The 17584-nt window shown below is 43.9% G+C and overlaps 1 protein-coding gene across 4 annotated transcripts in view; it reads right to left on the reverse strand.

Moving 5' to 3' along the window:
* Nucleotides 1-17584, reverse strand: part of IFT43 (intraflagellar transport 43) — a 78489-nt gene that overhangs the window by 38814 nt on the left and 22091 nt on the right. For all 4 annotated transcript variants that reach the window (XR_005030437.2, XM_036913124.2, XM_036913123.2 and 1 more), the window contains exon 3: nucleotides 8438-8502. Coding sequence is in view for 3 of the 4 variants with exons in the window: in XM_036913124.2 (XP_036769019.2) it covers nucleotides 8438-8502 (65 nt within the window). In the remaining variant the exon portion in view is untranslated. The remainder of the gene's footprint in view (nucleotides 1-8437; nucleotides 8503-17584) is intronic.

Consider the following 17584-nt stretch of genomic DNA (forward strand, 5'->3'; position numbering starts at 1 on the left):
CGCTGATGGACAGTGACTGTGAAGGGGGGAGCCTAGTAAACATAATGTTCTTCATGTAATTGTAGATTAATGATACCAAAAAAAAAAAAAAAAAAAAAGACATGTTGCTTGGCCCTGAAGCCACCTTTTCAGAAGTTACCATGTCTCAGAGGCTATGTGAAAGAAAAGCACATGTAGAGGTGGGAGCACATAATGATAAAGCTGAGACAGGTCTAAGCAGGGGACTCTCCAAAGGGAAGAAATGTGGGGCATCTCCCAAACTCACAGAAACAGGGACGACATGGCACCTGAGCCCTAGGCATTGCTCCTGGAAATGGGTGCACGACTGACTACTTCCCTAGGACCTTCCCTTCTCACCATCTCACATGCGACCGCCATTCTGGACGGTCACCTCTAATTACTGACTTCACTGAGAACCAAGTAACTATTCACCCAGGGTACCCAGAATCCCTGGTCATGCCACATAAAATCTGGGTTTTCTGTGGCTAAGAGCAACATGTGGAAAATAAGTTCTCAACACTTCTAATTTGTTTTGTCTTTCCTGAAAACGAAATAAACAAAATTATGTTTATTGGTGAAAATCTGAAGGTAAAGGATTAAGTTCTTTCACCTCACTAGGACCCAAGGGTATCTGGTCCCTTTTTGATTACTGGAGCTCTGTAAGAAATGTCTAAATTCACTTACTGACCAAATACGCACTGAGTACCTCTATGTGCCAGGCACTATATACCCAGAAACAAACAGGATAGACAAAAATCCCTTACAAAGTCACTAGTTACTAGTAAAGCAAGTGGGAAGGCAGCTACAGCTTTCAACCAGTTCAGTAAAAAATTTACAAAAATAAAATAAGAATGAGGAGTCACATGTGGTAAAACACGTAACAACTGGATGGGTGTTTGTGGTACTATTCTTACAACTTTTCTACAAGTTTGAATTTTTTCAAAATAAAGACTGCAGTGGGGAGGGGAGGCAGGATTACAGGTATAAATTGTACTTCAGGCAACTAAGTAGTGGAAGAGACAAAGTTCTTTACAGAAGAATTACTGTTAATAAGTGAAAATTAGAAAATGACCATTTGACGTCCTTTCATGAAATCACAGCTCCAGGCAACAATCATGGACACTATGACCACTAGGTGGGCATTTGGGAGGGAACATAACATGGAGGGCACACCCCTGACCCCACTGACCAATTACAGCCTCACTTAACATGCAAGCCCTACACACCTGTGCCTCTCCCACCTGCGCTTTCAGATGGGACCCAGCAGGATGCACACAGCACTGCCTACAAAGTGCTCCTGACCAAACACTGAGCCTGAATCTAGTTACCAGGTGATTTAGATCAAGCTACCAGCTAGCTACGGCTTCACAAGGAGCGTGGAGGACAGAAGAACAAGCTAAACACCATGACTGGATGCAATGGGCCAAACCCAGGATGGGGAACACCCTATGGGACAAGTTTCTCAATTAAAAGCAGCAGCATGGGGGAGAAAGGGAGGTGGGGGTGGAGAATAAAGGGAGACTAAAGATATCTGATAACTAAATACCAGGTGTGTTTGGGCCTAAATACCTTGCTTGATTGGCCCTTTTTTACAATCCAACTGTAAGAAGACATCTTTGAGACACGGATATTCCTGAGTGAGATCTGGATGTCAGATGACATTAAGGAAACATTATTAATACTGATAGGCAGGAAACAGAATGATACTTACTAAACAAAAACAGTTCTTATCAGTTAATAAAAATTATCTTCAGTAGGAAAGGAAGGCAGAGGGGGAACAGTGGGCAGCTACTCTACTCATCCTTGGTCTCATAAAGGATAGAGCATTTTTCACATCCATGAGTACACCTTAAGACTAAATAACTGTACACCCTTATATATGTATATATATATCTGACCCCGCTGTTTTCAAGACTTGGAACACTTAAAAACATTTTAAAGACAACTAAGGTGGACAGATGGGAATGCTTGAGGTTCCAAGTGACCAGCCTAGGGGCCTGGCAGCTCTAGGCCTGACCCAGCAGGCACAAGGGCAGAGCTCCCACATCTCAGCACACCTCACCCAGCGGGGACGTTTCAGCTAACCTGCCCTCTGTGACACCTTTCCAAGAAACTGAATTCCATGGGGATGGACAGCCAGCCAGTAATGTGCTGGTCGAAGAGGGCAAAACACATGTTTGCAGCTGTGCCTGCAGGTCCAGGAGCCCAGCAGCTCTGGGGGGGGTTTGTCTTTCACACTTTTGTAGCCTAATAAGAATTAACTGCTCGCTGCTAACAAGAAGGTAAAGAGACTCTGGTATGGCAATGACACAGCGGGAGAGGACAGAAGCCCTTTAGTATTCGTGGAACATCTATCCCATTAAAAAATTTAAAAAAAAAAGAAAGAGAGAAAGAGGAAGGAGGAGGAGGGAAGGGGGCAACCTCGGGACCGGCACACGGCTGCTCTGCCGCCATCTTGATGTCCTTGACGCGTGCAGACAGTGTGGAAGTGGCTGGCACCAGCACGGCCCCGGAGAAGGAATGAGCGGCCAATGGAGATTTATGTGAGGAGAGTGAGATGGACAAGGTAAAATTGTCAGGAGGAGTTGTTAGAAAGTAAAATATATTGTGACAATTCCACTCCTGCCGTTCATCAATAAACTGACAGATCATTTAGTGTCAATTAGGAGTGATAGATGGACAAGTCCCCACGATCCTGGGCCAAAATTAATGGCTGGGAGGGAGAGGGTGATTGAAAATGACGGCTGACATTGAGAGCCAAGTCCTGAAAGTCCCTGAGGGGCCATTACTTGCCTCATTCCCTTGCAGATCAATGCAGGGACAAACCCAAAAACAGACACTTTGAGACAAAACTTAATCAGACTACCTTTCCTTCCTCTCTTTACCAAGTCTGGTGGCCTCTGTTCAGCTCTCTTCGCCAAAGCCAAGTCAGTGACCCTCCGTCCACGAGGGCCCCACCTCAGGCAACTTCAGAGCCGAGGACAGTCTGGCTCCAGGATGGAATCTTTGTCACAGCTGTGACTCTGGTGCCAGGAGAAGGGACAGGTATTGAGCCAGGTCCCAGGCAGTCCTTAACACAGCCACTTCCTGCAGCTCAGGGGTGAGTGCTTGAGTTCCAGCATCCAGTATCTCCAGCCAGCGAGGTGGCTGACACAGGCTCTCTGTTGGGGCAGTATTCTGCACATGAACAAAGGTATCCTAGAAAGTCGTATCCCTCGGCTGGGTGCTCCTCAATCAGATCTGTAAACCTCTGCTTCCCACTGGCAACAACACAGCCGTAGACCTCCGTAAGCCTCACTTCCTCCCAACACCCTCATACAGGGATACCTGCCTTCAAGAATGGACCCGGCCCAACAGAGTTGGTGGAATGCACACAAAAGGTGTGGCTATGGACTGACTGTGTCCCCCTGAAATTCCTATGCTGAAGCCCTAATCCCCAGTGTGATGGTATCTGGAGATGGGGTCTTTGGGGGCTAATTAGGGTTAGATGAGGCCATGAGAGTGGAGCATACAATTAGTGCCCTTACACGATGAGGAAGGGAAACGAGATCTGAGATCTGTCTCTGCATGCATGTACCAAGGGAGGCCATGAGAGGACAAGCCAGGAAAAGGCCCTCACCAAGAACCCAGCCATGCTGGCATGCTGATCTCGGACATCCAACCTCCAGAACTGTGCGAGATAAATTGCTGGTGAAGCCCTCCAGGCTACAATATTCTGTTCCAGAAGCCTGACCTGAGATAGGTGCCTAGCACGTTAGTGACAGGGCCATTATTACTGTCACTGCAGAGGAATGCGAGTACACTACTTTCCAGCATGAATTCTGTGCTCTAACTAGACTGACAGTAAGGCGACTGTACCCCCAACACTAATGCTGACCCCTTGAACCAAAGTGCTCTCTTCATGATCTTCTTTATACATCAGAACTTACCCAGCTCAACCCCCGTCTCCTCTGCACAAGACCCCTGACCACCGTGGTCACCCTCCCCTCTGGTGGCCCACTGCCCGTGTTAGCCATTCCATTCATTCCTCATTTAGGACACGCACATTTGCCATCCCTGGTTTTTGTGAATGAAAATGCCTCATCTCCCCAAATAGAATCCAAGCTCTTGCAGGACAGGAAGCACATCTACACTCTGTGCTCCCTGGAGCACCCATGAATAGCGGATCTCATGTTTTCTAAGCTTGGGGGATAGGCCCTCAGTGGAGACCAACAATCACCTCTCCTGCCCCTCACCTGCCTCCTCTCTTTGTTTCACATCTGTTCTACTTGCCTCCAGAGGCCAGCTCGCCTTTGCTTCAAGCTCTATGGTCAGTCTGCCTCCCTACCTTGAAAAAGGGAAAAAACGTCCAATCCAAAATGAAATTTCTTCAATTCCCTGCTCCCCTCAACCTTTCTTGATAACTTACCCAGCCTTCCCAAGGTCCTTCCTGACCTGCAGGGAAAATGTCCCTGCCTCCTTCTGTCCAGCGTTAGTCTCTCCTGGAAGGTTTTGCCCTTCTGTCCAGGATCCAACTCCTTCATATCCCTCCTATTTCATCTCTAGTCACTCTTTCCCCATGTATTATACACACGGTTCTCAACACAGACTTCCCCTTCCCAATACTGTCCCATCTCTTTCTTTTTCTTTTCACAGTAGCACCCTAGTCCCTATTACTGTCCCCATTTCCTCACTTCGTTTCCTCTCAGCCCACTGTAATCTGGCTTTTGCCCCCAAACAGATTGCTGCAGCCAGCTTCTCAAAGGCCCCTAGTAGCCCCTCAACAGCCCTAAACCCAAGGCTCTGTCTGTGTTTTCTGTTTGTAGAGATGACTCAAATTGCACCTCTTTTCTGACCTCTCGGCCAGACTCCCCAGAGTGGGAATTATCTACACGGACCACTACCAGCCCCCGGAGCAGGTCTTTCCCCCTGCATCCCCTCTCCGACAGCACCGTGACCCAACCAGTCACGGCAGCTGGGCACCCGGCAGTGACCTCTAACTCCTCCTTTGCCCTGCCCCCAACCAACGGCACCCCCATTAACTCCTCTCCCAAACATCTCCACACCTCCTCTCCTGTCCCCTCACGCCACTGCCCTAGTTCAGGCACTTACCATCCTCCATGCAGAGTATTTACCCTCCCAACAGGTCTTCCAGCCTTCCAGATCTCCACTTCCCACGGTGACAGCAAAACAGCCATTTAAAACCCCTGATCTGATCATTTATTTGCTCAGTGAATAGTCACTGAGTACTTACATGGACCAGCACGGTTCGAGGTACAAGAGGTATGTTAAAAAGAGTGTGTCTCTTAATGTCTTTCATGTAATTTTAGATTAATGATACCAAAAAAAAAAGTGTGTCTCCTCTCGTGGAGCTTACATTACAGTAGAGAGAACAAGGCAACATCTGTATTTGTACATGCACAAACGTGCACACATGTATGTATGCATGTATGTCAGGTGGTGATACACGAAGGAGATGGGGAACACAGAGTGATGGTGGGTGCTACTTTACGTAACGTGAGACCAGGTAGAGTCTTGTTGGCCATGGTAAGGCCTCTGGGGTTTTCTGGACTGGGCGGAATGCCACTAGAGCATTCTGAGCAGACAAGTGAAATGATCTCCCCTATGGCTCTGTGGAAATAAGACTGAGGGAGGAAAGCATGAATGGGGAAACCAGTCAGGAGGTTCTCACTCAAGACAATGCTAGCAATGATGGTGGCTGCAGCTGGGTGCCGGCAGTGCAGACAACAGATGTATATCAACTCAGACATAACATGACTTGCTGACACACTGAACATGAGCTGAGATAAAGAGGGGAGTCCAGGATGAGGTCTGAGTGACAGGAAAGGTGGAGTCACCATTTATGGAGGGAAACGTTGGGAGGTGAGGATTAGGAGATTCGGGGGAGAAGGGGTAGACATTAACAGGACCAATTTGGACATGTTAGAATTGAGTTGTGTGTTCAAGTGGGAACATCAGGTGGACAACTGATGTTCAGGGAAAGGACTGGCTGGAATATACATTTTGGAGTCACCACTGTGTAGGTAATAGCTGAACTCCCAAGAATGGACTGAGATCATGTGGAAAGTGAGGGCTGACAGAGAAGAGAGGAGGTCTGAGAAGGAGCCCTGGGAATCCCAACAGTTAGAGGGGTCAGGAGTAGGTCACCGACTGAGGGACCTAGCAAGTGAATACCTTGAAAAGTAACAAATGAAATGGAAAGGCACCTTTCTCCAAGAGGAAGCTGATTTGATCTGGAAAAAACTTTAATAAACAGATTGAGGAATAAACACTTGAGATTGTCTTTTGTTACTTAAGAAGCAGATACAGGATTTGTCTCATTTGCATATTTCAAAATAAAGCCCACATATATTACAGGTATTAAACTCCCCTGTAACCTGAAAAATGGGGCTCTTCTATAAGACTCTCACTGCTAGATGAGACTTACATTCCAAAGTCACCTTCTCATTCTTGGTTAGTGCTAAATACTTTACAGTTGTATGTTCTGTAAAGGAGGCAGTGTGATACTGGCATAAGCATAGACAGAACGACCACTGGTACAGGGTAACAAGTCCAGAAGAAAACTCGGTACATACAAAGAAGCAGAATATGACAAAAGTGGCTTCTAATTTCACCTGGGAAGATGGATTTTTAAATAAATGGTGCTGAGACAATCGCTAATTTTTAAAAAAGATAAAAGTAGATCCATATCTCACACCATACCAACTGGAATTAGTTCCACATGGATTAGAGATGTAAATTTTTTAAATGAAAGGTGTGGTATGTTGTGACAAAACTTGATTTCTAAAAATAGGCAGTTGGCCTGTGGGTCATCATTTTCTGAATCCTAATATATAGAAACAAAGAAGAATAAATTAAAATTTTATATATGTATGTTTAGTTTTGCAAAAAGAAGTACAATAAGAATAAACCAGAAACTAAGAAACTAACCCAGAGGGGACGACAGGAGTGAGGTGGAGGGGATCAGGACAGGAATGAGACACCTCTCGGGATGAGCTTCTCTACACCATTCTGATGTAAGCACACCATTATCATCTGTTCTTGCCAAAAACCTGTAACTTGAACCTAAATCATGAAGGATAATCAGAGAAAACCAGAATGTGAGACATTCTACAAGGCAATGGGCCTGGATTCTCAAAAAAGTCAGTGTATGGGGGGAGGATCAAGAGAGACTAAATAGGTAGACCTGCCAAGCACAGTGTGTGCCCTCTGACTGCATCCCGGAGCTAGAAAAGAATTTTCAGGACAACTGGGGAGACTTAAATATAAGCCATATATTAAATATTAAAACATTACAACATTTTTTAGATGTGATAATGATACTGTGATTAGACACTGTCCTTAATCTTGAGAGAGGCATGCTGAAGTATTTAGAGGTGAAATGTCATGACACCTGCAACTTACTTTCAAGTGAGTCAGGGGAAAAAAGTGTGTGTGTGTATGAAGGGGAAAGAAATGAGAAGGAAGGGAGAGAGGACTGGAAAAAATACTTTTGATAGTGTTAGTCTGAAGGCAACAGCACTGAAGGAAATTCTGAGCACGAGTAATGTCTATTCCTTAGGAAAAAGAAATCCTCTTTCAGAGTATATCTTAATGAGGTAAACATGGTATGACAGTTGACCATCCTGCTAGTGAAGTTTTTTTTTTTTTTTTGGTTTACCTTTCATCTAAGACTTGGTGCAAGGGATTAAAGACCCAAATGATTTCTAATCAGCAGTTACTAACAGGCAATTTAGAAAGTTATTTTAAGAAGAACACAGAATGGGGATAGAGTCAAAAGGTACAAACCTCTAGTTATAAAATTAACCCCAGAGATGTCATGCACAGCATGGTGACTGCATATTTGAAAATTGCTAAAGCAGTAGACCGTAAAAGTCTTCATCACAAGAAAAAAAGTTTTTTCTATTTGTGGTGACAGACATTAACTAGACTTCTTATTGTGGCAATTATTTTGCAATATATACAAATATCAAATCACTATGTTATACACCTGAAACTAATATGTTACGTCAATAACAGTCAGCCAAAGAAAAAAAGGACAGATTGCTACAACACGGATCAATTTTGAAAACATTATACCAAGTGAAAGAAGCTAGTCACAAAGGACTACATACTATATGATTCCATTTATATGAAATGTCCAGAACAGGCAAATCATAGACAGAAAGCAGACTGGTGGCTGCCTGAGTCGGGGGAACATGGGAAGAGACTGCAAGGGTACAAGGTTTCTTCAGGGGGTGAGAAAAAGTTTCTAAAATTGATTGTGGTGATGGCAGCACAACTCAGTGAGTGTACAAGAACAACTTATTGTACATTTTAAATGGGTGAATTACATGGTATATGAATTACATCTTAATAAAGTTGCTGTAAAAAATAAAGAGAACAACACCGGAGGAGCGAAGCGGCTGACCCCACCTCCTGAGCACCTGGCACTTACTTGGAAGCCTTCGTGGAGTCATCTGCCCAGCCTCCTTTCCTGCGGGGTGGTTTGGGAGGCGGAGCCTGCAAGGAAAGAGAAGCCAAAACAGCACAATCATTCACCCTTGGCATTCAAGCAGGCAGTGGCTGAGGTTAAGGCCTCCTAAATGAATATTCTGCCTATCAAAACCATTTGAATAAAAATATAGTGACCTTTCTAATTTGTTATGAAAATCTGCGTGTTTTCATACCCTTCTGTTAGATGTACATAAATCAGCAAGAAATGCAGGGCAATTTGGCGGTGCGCACTGAAAGCTAAAATGCTCATACTTTTTGTGCCAGAGATTCTAATCCCAGGAATTTATTCCAAGGAAATAAGCAGAGAGAAACATAACGTCAGTTTTGAACTGTGAATAATTATTAACAACCAAAGTAGACAGCAATAAGGTGTTAAATAAAGCATAGAATACACATGTGGAAATACTGTATAATAATAAGGAACTATGTTTTAAAAAGAATACTTAATGATATAAGAATGTGTAATGTAAGTTAACTTTTAAAAACATGTTATAAAACAGTAGTCATATGCTTCTGATTTTGTGAAAAGGTTATTAATATGCAGCTCATGTTGATCAGCTGTAAGTGCATGATGAGGGGGCCTTTCAGCAATAGAATTGTGGGTAATTTTCAGTTTCCTTCTTTGTGCTATTGTGCATCTTCCAAGTTTTATTTTACAACCACCTTATATTACTTTAATAAACAGGAAAGTAATAAAATAAAGATATAAAAGAGAGGCTCAAAAGACATAAGCTAAATTGGTATGTTAAAAATCTACTGACACTTTTTGCGCAGGAAGAATTCACCTGCATTGGATAAATTCAGAAACCCAAGTGCAGGAATTCTGCCCAGCATTTCATAACTGGAAATACCAAGAGAAAAGCAAGCAATCCACTGAATCATTCAAGTTCGATAAGACACAAAGAACATACAAAGCCACAATAATCAAGAAAATTTGGTACTGGCACAAGAACAGATCCACAGACCAATGAAACAGAATAGAGAGCCCAGATATAAACCCAAGTATATATGGTCAATTAATATACGATATAATATACGATAAAGGAACCATGGATATACAGTGGGGAAATGACAGCCTCTTTAACAACTGGTGTTGGCAAAACTGGACAGCTACATGCAAGAGAATGAAACTGGATTATTGTCTAACTCCATACACAAAAGTAAACTCAAAATGGATCAAAGACCTGAATGTAAGTCATGAAACCATAAAACTCTTAGAAGAAAACATAGGCCAAAATCTCTTGAATATAAACATGAGCAATTTTTTCCTGAATGCATCTCCTCGGGCAAGGGAAACAAAAGCAAAAATGAACAAGTGGGACTATATCAAGCTAAAAAGCTTCTGTACAGCAAGGGACACCATCAGTAGAACAAAAAGGCATCCTACAATATGGGAGAATATATTCATAAATGACATATCCAACAGAGGTTAACATCTAAAATATATAAAGAACTCACATGTCTCAACACCCAAAAAAGAAATAACCCAATTAAAAAATGGGCAGGGGATATGAATGAACACTTCTCCAAAGAAAAAATTCAGATGGCCAACAGGCACATGAAATGATTCTCCACATTGCTAATTATCAGGGAAATGCAAATTAAAACCACAATGAGTTATCACCTCACACCAGTTAGGATGGCCAACATCGAAAAGACTATAAACAACAAATGCTGGTGAGGATGCAGAGAAAGCAGAACCCTTCTACACTGCTGGTGGGAATGTAAATTAGTTTAACCATTGTGGAAAGCAATATGGAAATTCCTAAGAACACTAAAAATATAAATACCATTTGACCTGGGAATCCCACTCCTACGAATTTACCCAAACAGAGTATGTCCTCATATTCAAAAAGACATATGCACCCCTATGTTTATTGCAGCACTATTTACAATAGCCAAGATAATGGAAGCAACCTAAGTGTCCATCAATAATGGATAAAGATGTGGTACATATATGCAATGCAGTATTATTCAGCTATATGAAGAAAACAATTCTTCCATTTGCAACAACATGGATGGAGCTAGAGGGTATTATGCTCAGTGAAATACACCAGGTGGAGAAAGACAAGCACCAAATGATTTCCCTCATTTGTGGGGTATAACAATGAGGCAAAACTGAAGGAACAAAACAGCAGCAGATTCACAGACTCCAAGAAGGGACTAGCGGTTACCAAAGGGGAGGGAGGAAGAAGGGGATTGAGGGGATATTATGTTTAGTACACATGGTGTGGGGGGATCACAGGGAAGACAGTGAAGCACAGAGAAGACAAGTAGTGACTCTGTGGCATCTCACTACACTGATGGACAGTGACTGCAATATGGTATGAGGGGGACTTGATAATACGGGTGAATATAGTAACTACAATGTTTTTCATGTGGAACCTTTATAAGAGTGTATATCAATGATACTTAATTTTTAAAAAAATAGACACAAAGAACATTTCGTATTCCGAATAACCAACATCCTCCTAGGACTGTTGTATGAAATACCAACTTTCTTTTTCCAAGAGCTTCACTTAATTTTAATTGCTGTTCTTAGTCTGAGGAGATACTTAGATGAATGGACTAAAACAGGGGGTTCCCTAGCCTTTCCCTATAAAGGCTAGGTGGTATATTTTTTTTATTTTGAGGAAAATGTAACCTCTGTTGTAACTACTCAATTCTTGACACTGTATGACAATAAGCAGCCACAGGCTATAGTAAACACATGGGTGTAGTTGTGTTTCAATAAAACTTTACAAAAACAAGCAGCAGGCCAAATGTAGCAGGAAGGATGTGGTTTGCTAAGCACTGGACTAATATGTGTCACTGAAACGCCCTTTAAATCACTTAAAGCCTAACTTGTAACTTTTTAAGAACACACCCCCTTCAGCATGCCAAAATGCCTTTATGTCTTTGATATGTTTGTTTTGCACCAGGATACATTTTCCTTCCTGCTTCTCCAGTAGCACCCCAGCCTGCCAAGGACGTGCTTGGTCTAGATACTGGGCTTTTCTGCTGGGTGAGTCAGAACCTGCTGGAAATGTTGGAGAAGAAGCCAAGTGCTGGAATGCCTATATTCAACTTAGCTCCCAGGAAATGTAAATAGTGCTTTAGAGAAAACAAACTTGAGTTTTCTATACTAGAGACAGGTAATTGAGCTGTTTGGGGGGCTCCATCTATCTCAGAAATGACAAAATGTAGAGGTGGTAAACACCTCTTTTTGTGTGTCTCTATCAGGGGAAAATCAAAGATGTACTAAGAGCTGCCCACTGTCTCTTCCAGCCCAGGCATCTTTTCTGTAGTACCTGCCAGCCCACAGCTTACCCATCCCTAGGCTGGAAGGGGCAGGCCTTGTACCTCACAGTTCCACATCCCTTAGACACAACTGACTGACCCAGGGGTGCAGCCATCTGACCCAACTGGAACCAATCGAATTCTCCATCCCAGGGATCTGGAATTGAAGCTGATGGCAGTGAGCACTGAAAGTACAAAGAACAGCTGGAATCAGTGACCCAAAGCAGTCTGGGGTTTTACAAACCCAAGTTGTGTATAAGCAGAAACCAAGAACCTTGCCCTACTCTGCTCTTACTGTGTGTAAAGGCACTATGCTGGGGAGACTTCAAAGATTAAGTAGAACTAAACTGAACTGAACCACACTGGGCCCCTCGAGGATGTTTTGAAAACAAGCTGGCCCGCAGCTAGTTTCCCTGAGCTTTTGCAGGTACATCCCATACTTCTCTACCCAATGTGATAATGCACATTCCTGAATTTGGAGGTCACGGACCTCTAACAGAATGTTTTGCTCAGCCAGTGGCTTTTTGTTTCTTTTTGTTTTTAAATTTAAGCTTCAAATTTTAAAAGTTGGAAGCTTCCACATACAGTGTCAGTTTCTAGCTTCTCTTGAAAAACTGGACAATCTAGGAATGTTGGCACTGAGTAGCAGCTGTCCCCTATAGATAGCATGTGTGCATTCCAGTTGGCCACAGTTCCCATGCTCCCTTTCGGTCTCCTTCCTGCTCAGTCAAATGCCAGCTGCCATCTATTACCACTGCACTTGTGTGGTCGCTTCTCTTCCGGTACAGTCATCTCTGTTCCACTATCTACTGGAAGGCAGGAAAAGGAAAACAAAATCAGGTGTTCTGAGAACAATGAGGATAGCATAGTTCTTGGTTGGAAATGTGTTCTTGTCTTACAACTTCATTGTGCAAACTGGAAGTGTGCCTGTGTCTTATCCGGAATCCCACTTACTTGCCAAAGCTCTGTGCCTGGCTCCTGAAGGCATCTGGTCAGCAAAATGCTCAGCTGGGATCCCCTGCTTTCATTTCGTTGCTCTAGTTGTTGGGAAGGACAGAATGAACCAAGCAAATCCATGGTGCCTCCAGGTCAAGGGTGCCCAAGTCCACCTGGCATCTCCCCACTGCTGTAAGATGCTCAGGGTCCCCAGAAGTGGAGGAACCTGTGGGGAACTGGCAAGATTCCTCAACTTGTGTCTCGTGACACCACCTCTGCTCTTTACCATGGGGTGGGGATTACAGTGGTGATAGGAGGAACAGAGACTGACCAGGAGGGCACTGTAAGCAATTACGCAGCATGGAAAAGGAGCACAGGCAACAAACCTCTGTCAAAATGCACCCCTTTGGGTAACTGCTAAACTGCTAGGGAATTAAAGTAGTGACTATATAAAAGGTGCTTAGAGCAGAGCCTGGTCCACAAAAAGTCCTGTATCTTTACTGTTATCTTCACTGCCATCATCATTATTACTAACATCAATATATGAAAGGTCAGATCATGTACAATAATATGTTTTCTTATTCTATTTTATTTAAGTGGTATTGTATCCTACCATTTATAGGAATAAAAAAAGACTCCTTTGAGCCTGGCCTGAGCTGTCACTTTGGCCAATAATAGACATCGTATGTTTAATAAAGTTCTCTAGGATTCCAAAAACCAAAATGATCTGCTTTATCTTCTTTTACCGCAAACCCCAGGAAGCCATGGCTGTTGGGGGGATGAGTGAAAATTCTTTCTGTCTGGAGGCAACACAAAGATACATTTTTTTCTCATATTCTTCCCATTACAAAATGGTACCATTGCTAAATTAAGGGCAGCAGCTTCAAAACAAAAAGATCACCATGTAAGAATCACCCTCTCTCATCCAACAGAACTTAAAACCTAGTTCCCCAATCAGAATGTCTTTTTCACTAAGACTGAAGACTTCAGGAGTTGACACAAGGTTGTGAAAACTATGTAAGCAACTTGTCATTCAGGTTACCTGGGAGAGGAAGAGTTACAAAAATTCTTTGCATAAAATGGGGTAGAGACAACAGCACTTCTCCCCGCTCCCCACTGGGAGTCTTGGGCAACCTCAGGAGAGCGCAGAGGATGGAGATGGGAGGGGCAGGCAGCTGGAGATGGGAGGGGCGGGCAGTTGGGGATGGGAGGGGTGGAAGATGGGGATCGGAGGGGCAGGCAGAACTTCGTTCTCCTCAAGGCAGGGCTTTGCCATTTAGCAGGGGCTGGTCTCTGATGGGGAATCCTTAGGTTCATGATTCGGTATTCAATTCCAAGGATAAGGAATTAAAAAGAACACAGAACTCCACTATGACTCTTATTATGGCCACACACAAATACCCTGTCAAGATGAGAGAGATTTAACCACTGTTACCAAGTTATAAAGGCTCTTACCCAGAATTCAACTCTGTTCCCTATGCAGGGAGCTGGGCAGTCTATGCGCACCAGATGAGATAGAAAAAGCAGGTGTTCTTGCCTCTAACTCAGTGAGGCAGAGAGGCTGAATTCAGTGTGTGCCAGGCCTTGTGAAAGCTGTGTGATTAGACGTCAGCCTAACCTGAAACTTCAAGAGGCTACAGCGGAGGCAGGAGGTAGGCGCCAGTGATGGAGGCGTGAGAATCATTCCAGGGACAGGGTGCACCCAGGGTCCAAAGGTGAAGCTGAGAAGAATTCCTCACCATGGGGAGTTCCACGGAATTCTTCAGTTTTCTCATCACCTTTGGCAGTTTTTATTGGGCCCCTTTCTCCCAGGGCATCTTTAAGACAGGGCTCTGACAGGCCTGCTGAGCTCACAGTACATGACTAATGGCTAAACAGAACTGGTCCAAGTTGGGAAATGCTGAGAACAAGAAGAGGCCAAGGAAGCTTCATGGAAAAAGCGGGACTCATTCTGGATTGGAAAGAAAAACAGATGAAAAGGAAAAGCACACCAGAAGCACCCAGACCCAAGGTGTACGGATACCAGGACAGCATGTAACACTCAGGCTGCAGCAAGCGCTGTTAATTGGTCACCATATTGCTAAGAGTCCTGGGAAAGCTCTTTGGGAGTGTGAGCCCCTCGGCATCTGTAGCTTCACGGTGCAGGCTGTAGGTGGAAGCTGGTGACACCGGATCACAGAGCAGCAGAAATTAAGTGCAAATGTTCTGTTTAAAATCCAAGTGGATGATTAGCTTCTAGCAATATAACTTAAAAGCTCTGGTAGGTTCTGTTACATGGACAGTCCAGCCCCTGAATGCCCAGCTGCTCTCCCTAAGAGCTACAACGACATCTAGACACCTAATTAGCTCTGTTTCACAAAGAGCCTGAACGCCCTCCCCAGGCTGACTGTCAGAGTCACTGCCGGGAGTGGTGAGAAGTGGGCTGGTACAATTCTGTTTAGCCTTTAGTCACGTACTATAAGCTTATTACATGTCCTGCAAGCTTGTTACACTGCAAGAATGGTAGCACTTCAGTTACAGACCCTTCCATCTGCGCCAGAGGTCCTCCCCTGCTCCTGCCCATCAGGTCTGGGTAGGACAGGAGGACACATGAACATGTGATTTAGTTTTTCCTCAAATCTGTGCATCTCAGCTCTCTGTGTAATGGCCAGGGCATTTAAAGGAAAAAGAGTACTCTTACTCCCATCCTTGAAACTAGAAACTTACCCTTGAGGCAGGCTGCAATAGTCATGACAGTTTTCTCATGGGAGCCCCCAACTCCAGAATCCTCCTGGACCAAGCACTTGGGAAGATATTACTAATCTGCTTGAATAATTACGACTTTGGAAGAAATCTGTTTCTATCTGTGCGTTAGGAAAGGATGGAGGGGGTGATGGAAACCTGGATGGGTGCAAAACAGTAGAGCTCAAATTATCTTAAAACCCTGAGAGAAGACCTGATCCTAGAATTCAAAAGTCCTGGTTTAAACTGCTCTGCTCCTGAAATTCAGAGGCACAGCCCCAAGACATCTGTTGGGAAAACAATTTCCAATTTTGGCAGATTTACTGCCAGGTAACATTAACCAAACTTCTCTTTAAAAAAGACAATGTGCAATACCAGAAGGGACAGAAATAGTAACAAGTGACGGTAGCCCTCAGGCAGTGCATCCCTCCTGTTCTCTCTTGAAAGCTGGAGTCACGTCTCTGAGTGTGGGAAATGAGCACAGCCTGCCGGGGCTGCTGCCTGATGGACAGAGGGGCCAGGACCCTGCATAGCTCCTGAAGAGAAGCAAAAATGTGCTCTCTCCAAAAATAAACAGGGGCAGGAATGACAGCGAGTAAGGAGTTGGAAGCACGTGACTGGTGGTTGCGGGCCTGAAATACCAGCTTTCTACAAAAAGGAGCCTGTTAGAGGCAGAGAGTGGGGAAATTCAGGAAATGACCTCTTTATATGGTCTCATCCGAATGGGCTAAGATTCAACTAACTGGAATTACCATGCCAGAGGGAGCCTTTAGGGCCAGACTTATTTCTGATCTTTATATGGTTCCCCCAGATTCTTAAGATGCCGAAATAGAAAAGATGCTGCAGTGCCAAAAAAGGAGCCTTTTCAGTTTAGAAACTTCTCTCACACTCTCAAAAGGTCCTGGAGAAACCCCACAACATGAAACAGTCCCAAATCCAAACTGCAACCTGTTTCAAAAAGCCAGTCTAAACACATAAACTCCCAACAGAAAAGACAGTTAGTTAAGCAAGCGCCATTGCAAACTTCACACCTGCCTATCCTCCAGCTTCTACAAGTAATACATACAGCTCCCATGTTCAAATCTTGATTATTGGCTAAAAACAAAGCTCCCTTCCTCTCTCCAGCAACCTGAAAGAGGACCCAAGAAAGGTGTTCTTACAAGCTGGATGAGAGAGAAGACTAACACTTACTGACACGCGCAGGGGCTGGCATTCACTCCTCAGACCTGTCTTCCATGCACTGTTCCATCTCTCCCAGTTTTTTCTTCCAGCCTCAACCCTGGGTCTGACAACTAATTCATCACAGACCTGAGTTTTTCCCTCATAGATTTAAGGCCATGGACGGTAATGGACCACCCAAGCTTATAAGCAAACCCCTGTGAGTAAACATAACTCTTTCAGGCTGAACTGGACATATCAAAATGCAAATTCTATTTTAAGAATAAGAAACTTGCCTGTTAATAGATGCTAAGCCATGAGGTCAAAGGCTGACTAATGGGGACCTAGACACTCTCACGGCACGAAAGAATCGCCCCTTATATTACATACAATTTCAAGGGAGAAAATGTTAACAACAGAGGTACCTCTTCACCACCCTAACTCCATGATCAAACTCAGCAGCCCTGACGGTTGGATGGGATGACAGCCACTGGAGGCACACGGGACCACCCCAGACGAATTTCTGCCACACATGTGCGACTAGCATCTAACCAAGCCTTCCAATTACATTTCCAGAGAGAGGATTAAGTTCAGTGGCGCTATGAAGAAAGAATCAGACAAATCCAGCATGAGGGACAGTCTAGAGAACCCCCACCCCAATCTCTTCAGAAGTCAGTACCACTAAAAGGGTGGGGAGCGGCCAGCAGGGGATGATTCTGCATTAAGAGACTTAAGAAAGGGACACTTAATAGAGTGGTTCTTGACTGGATCCTGGTTTGAAAAAAATAGCTATAAAAGACATTTTGGAGACAATGGAAGAAATGAATACAGACTGGGTAATAGATGCTATCAGGGAATTGTTAATACTGTTAGGAGTGAAATTATGGATATCTAGGAGAATGTCCCTATTCTTTAGAGATACATGATGAAGCATTAAAGCGGTATGCCATGATGTTTGCTGCAGAAGACTTCGGCAAAAAGTTATATATAAAAC

Source organism: Manis pentadactyla, chromosome 11 (genome assembly GCF_030020395.1).
Source record: "Manis pentadactyla isolate mManPen7 chromosome 11, mManPen7.hap1, whole genome shotgun sequence".
Taxonomy (NCBI): Eukaryota; Metazoa; Chordata; class Mammalia; order Pholidota; family Manidae; genus Manis; species Manis pentadactyla.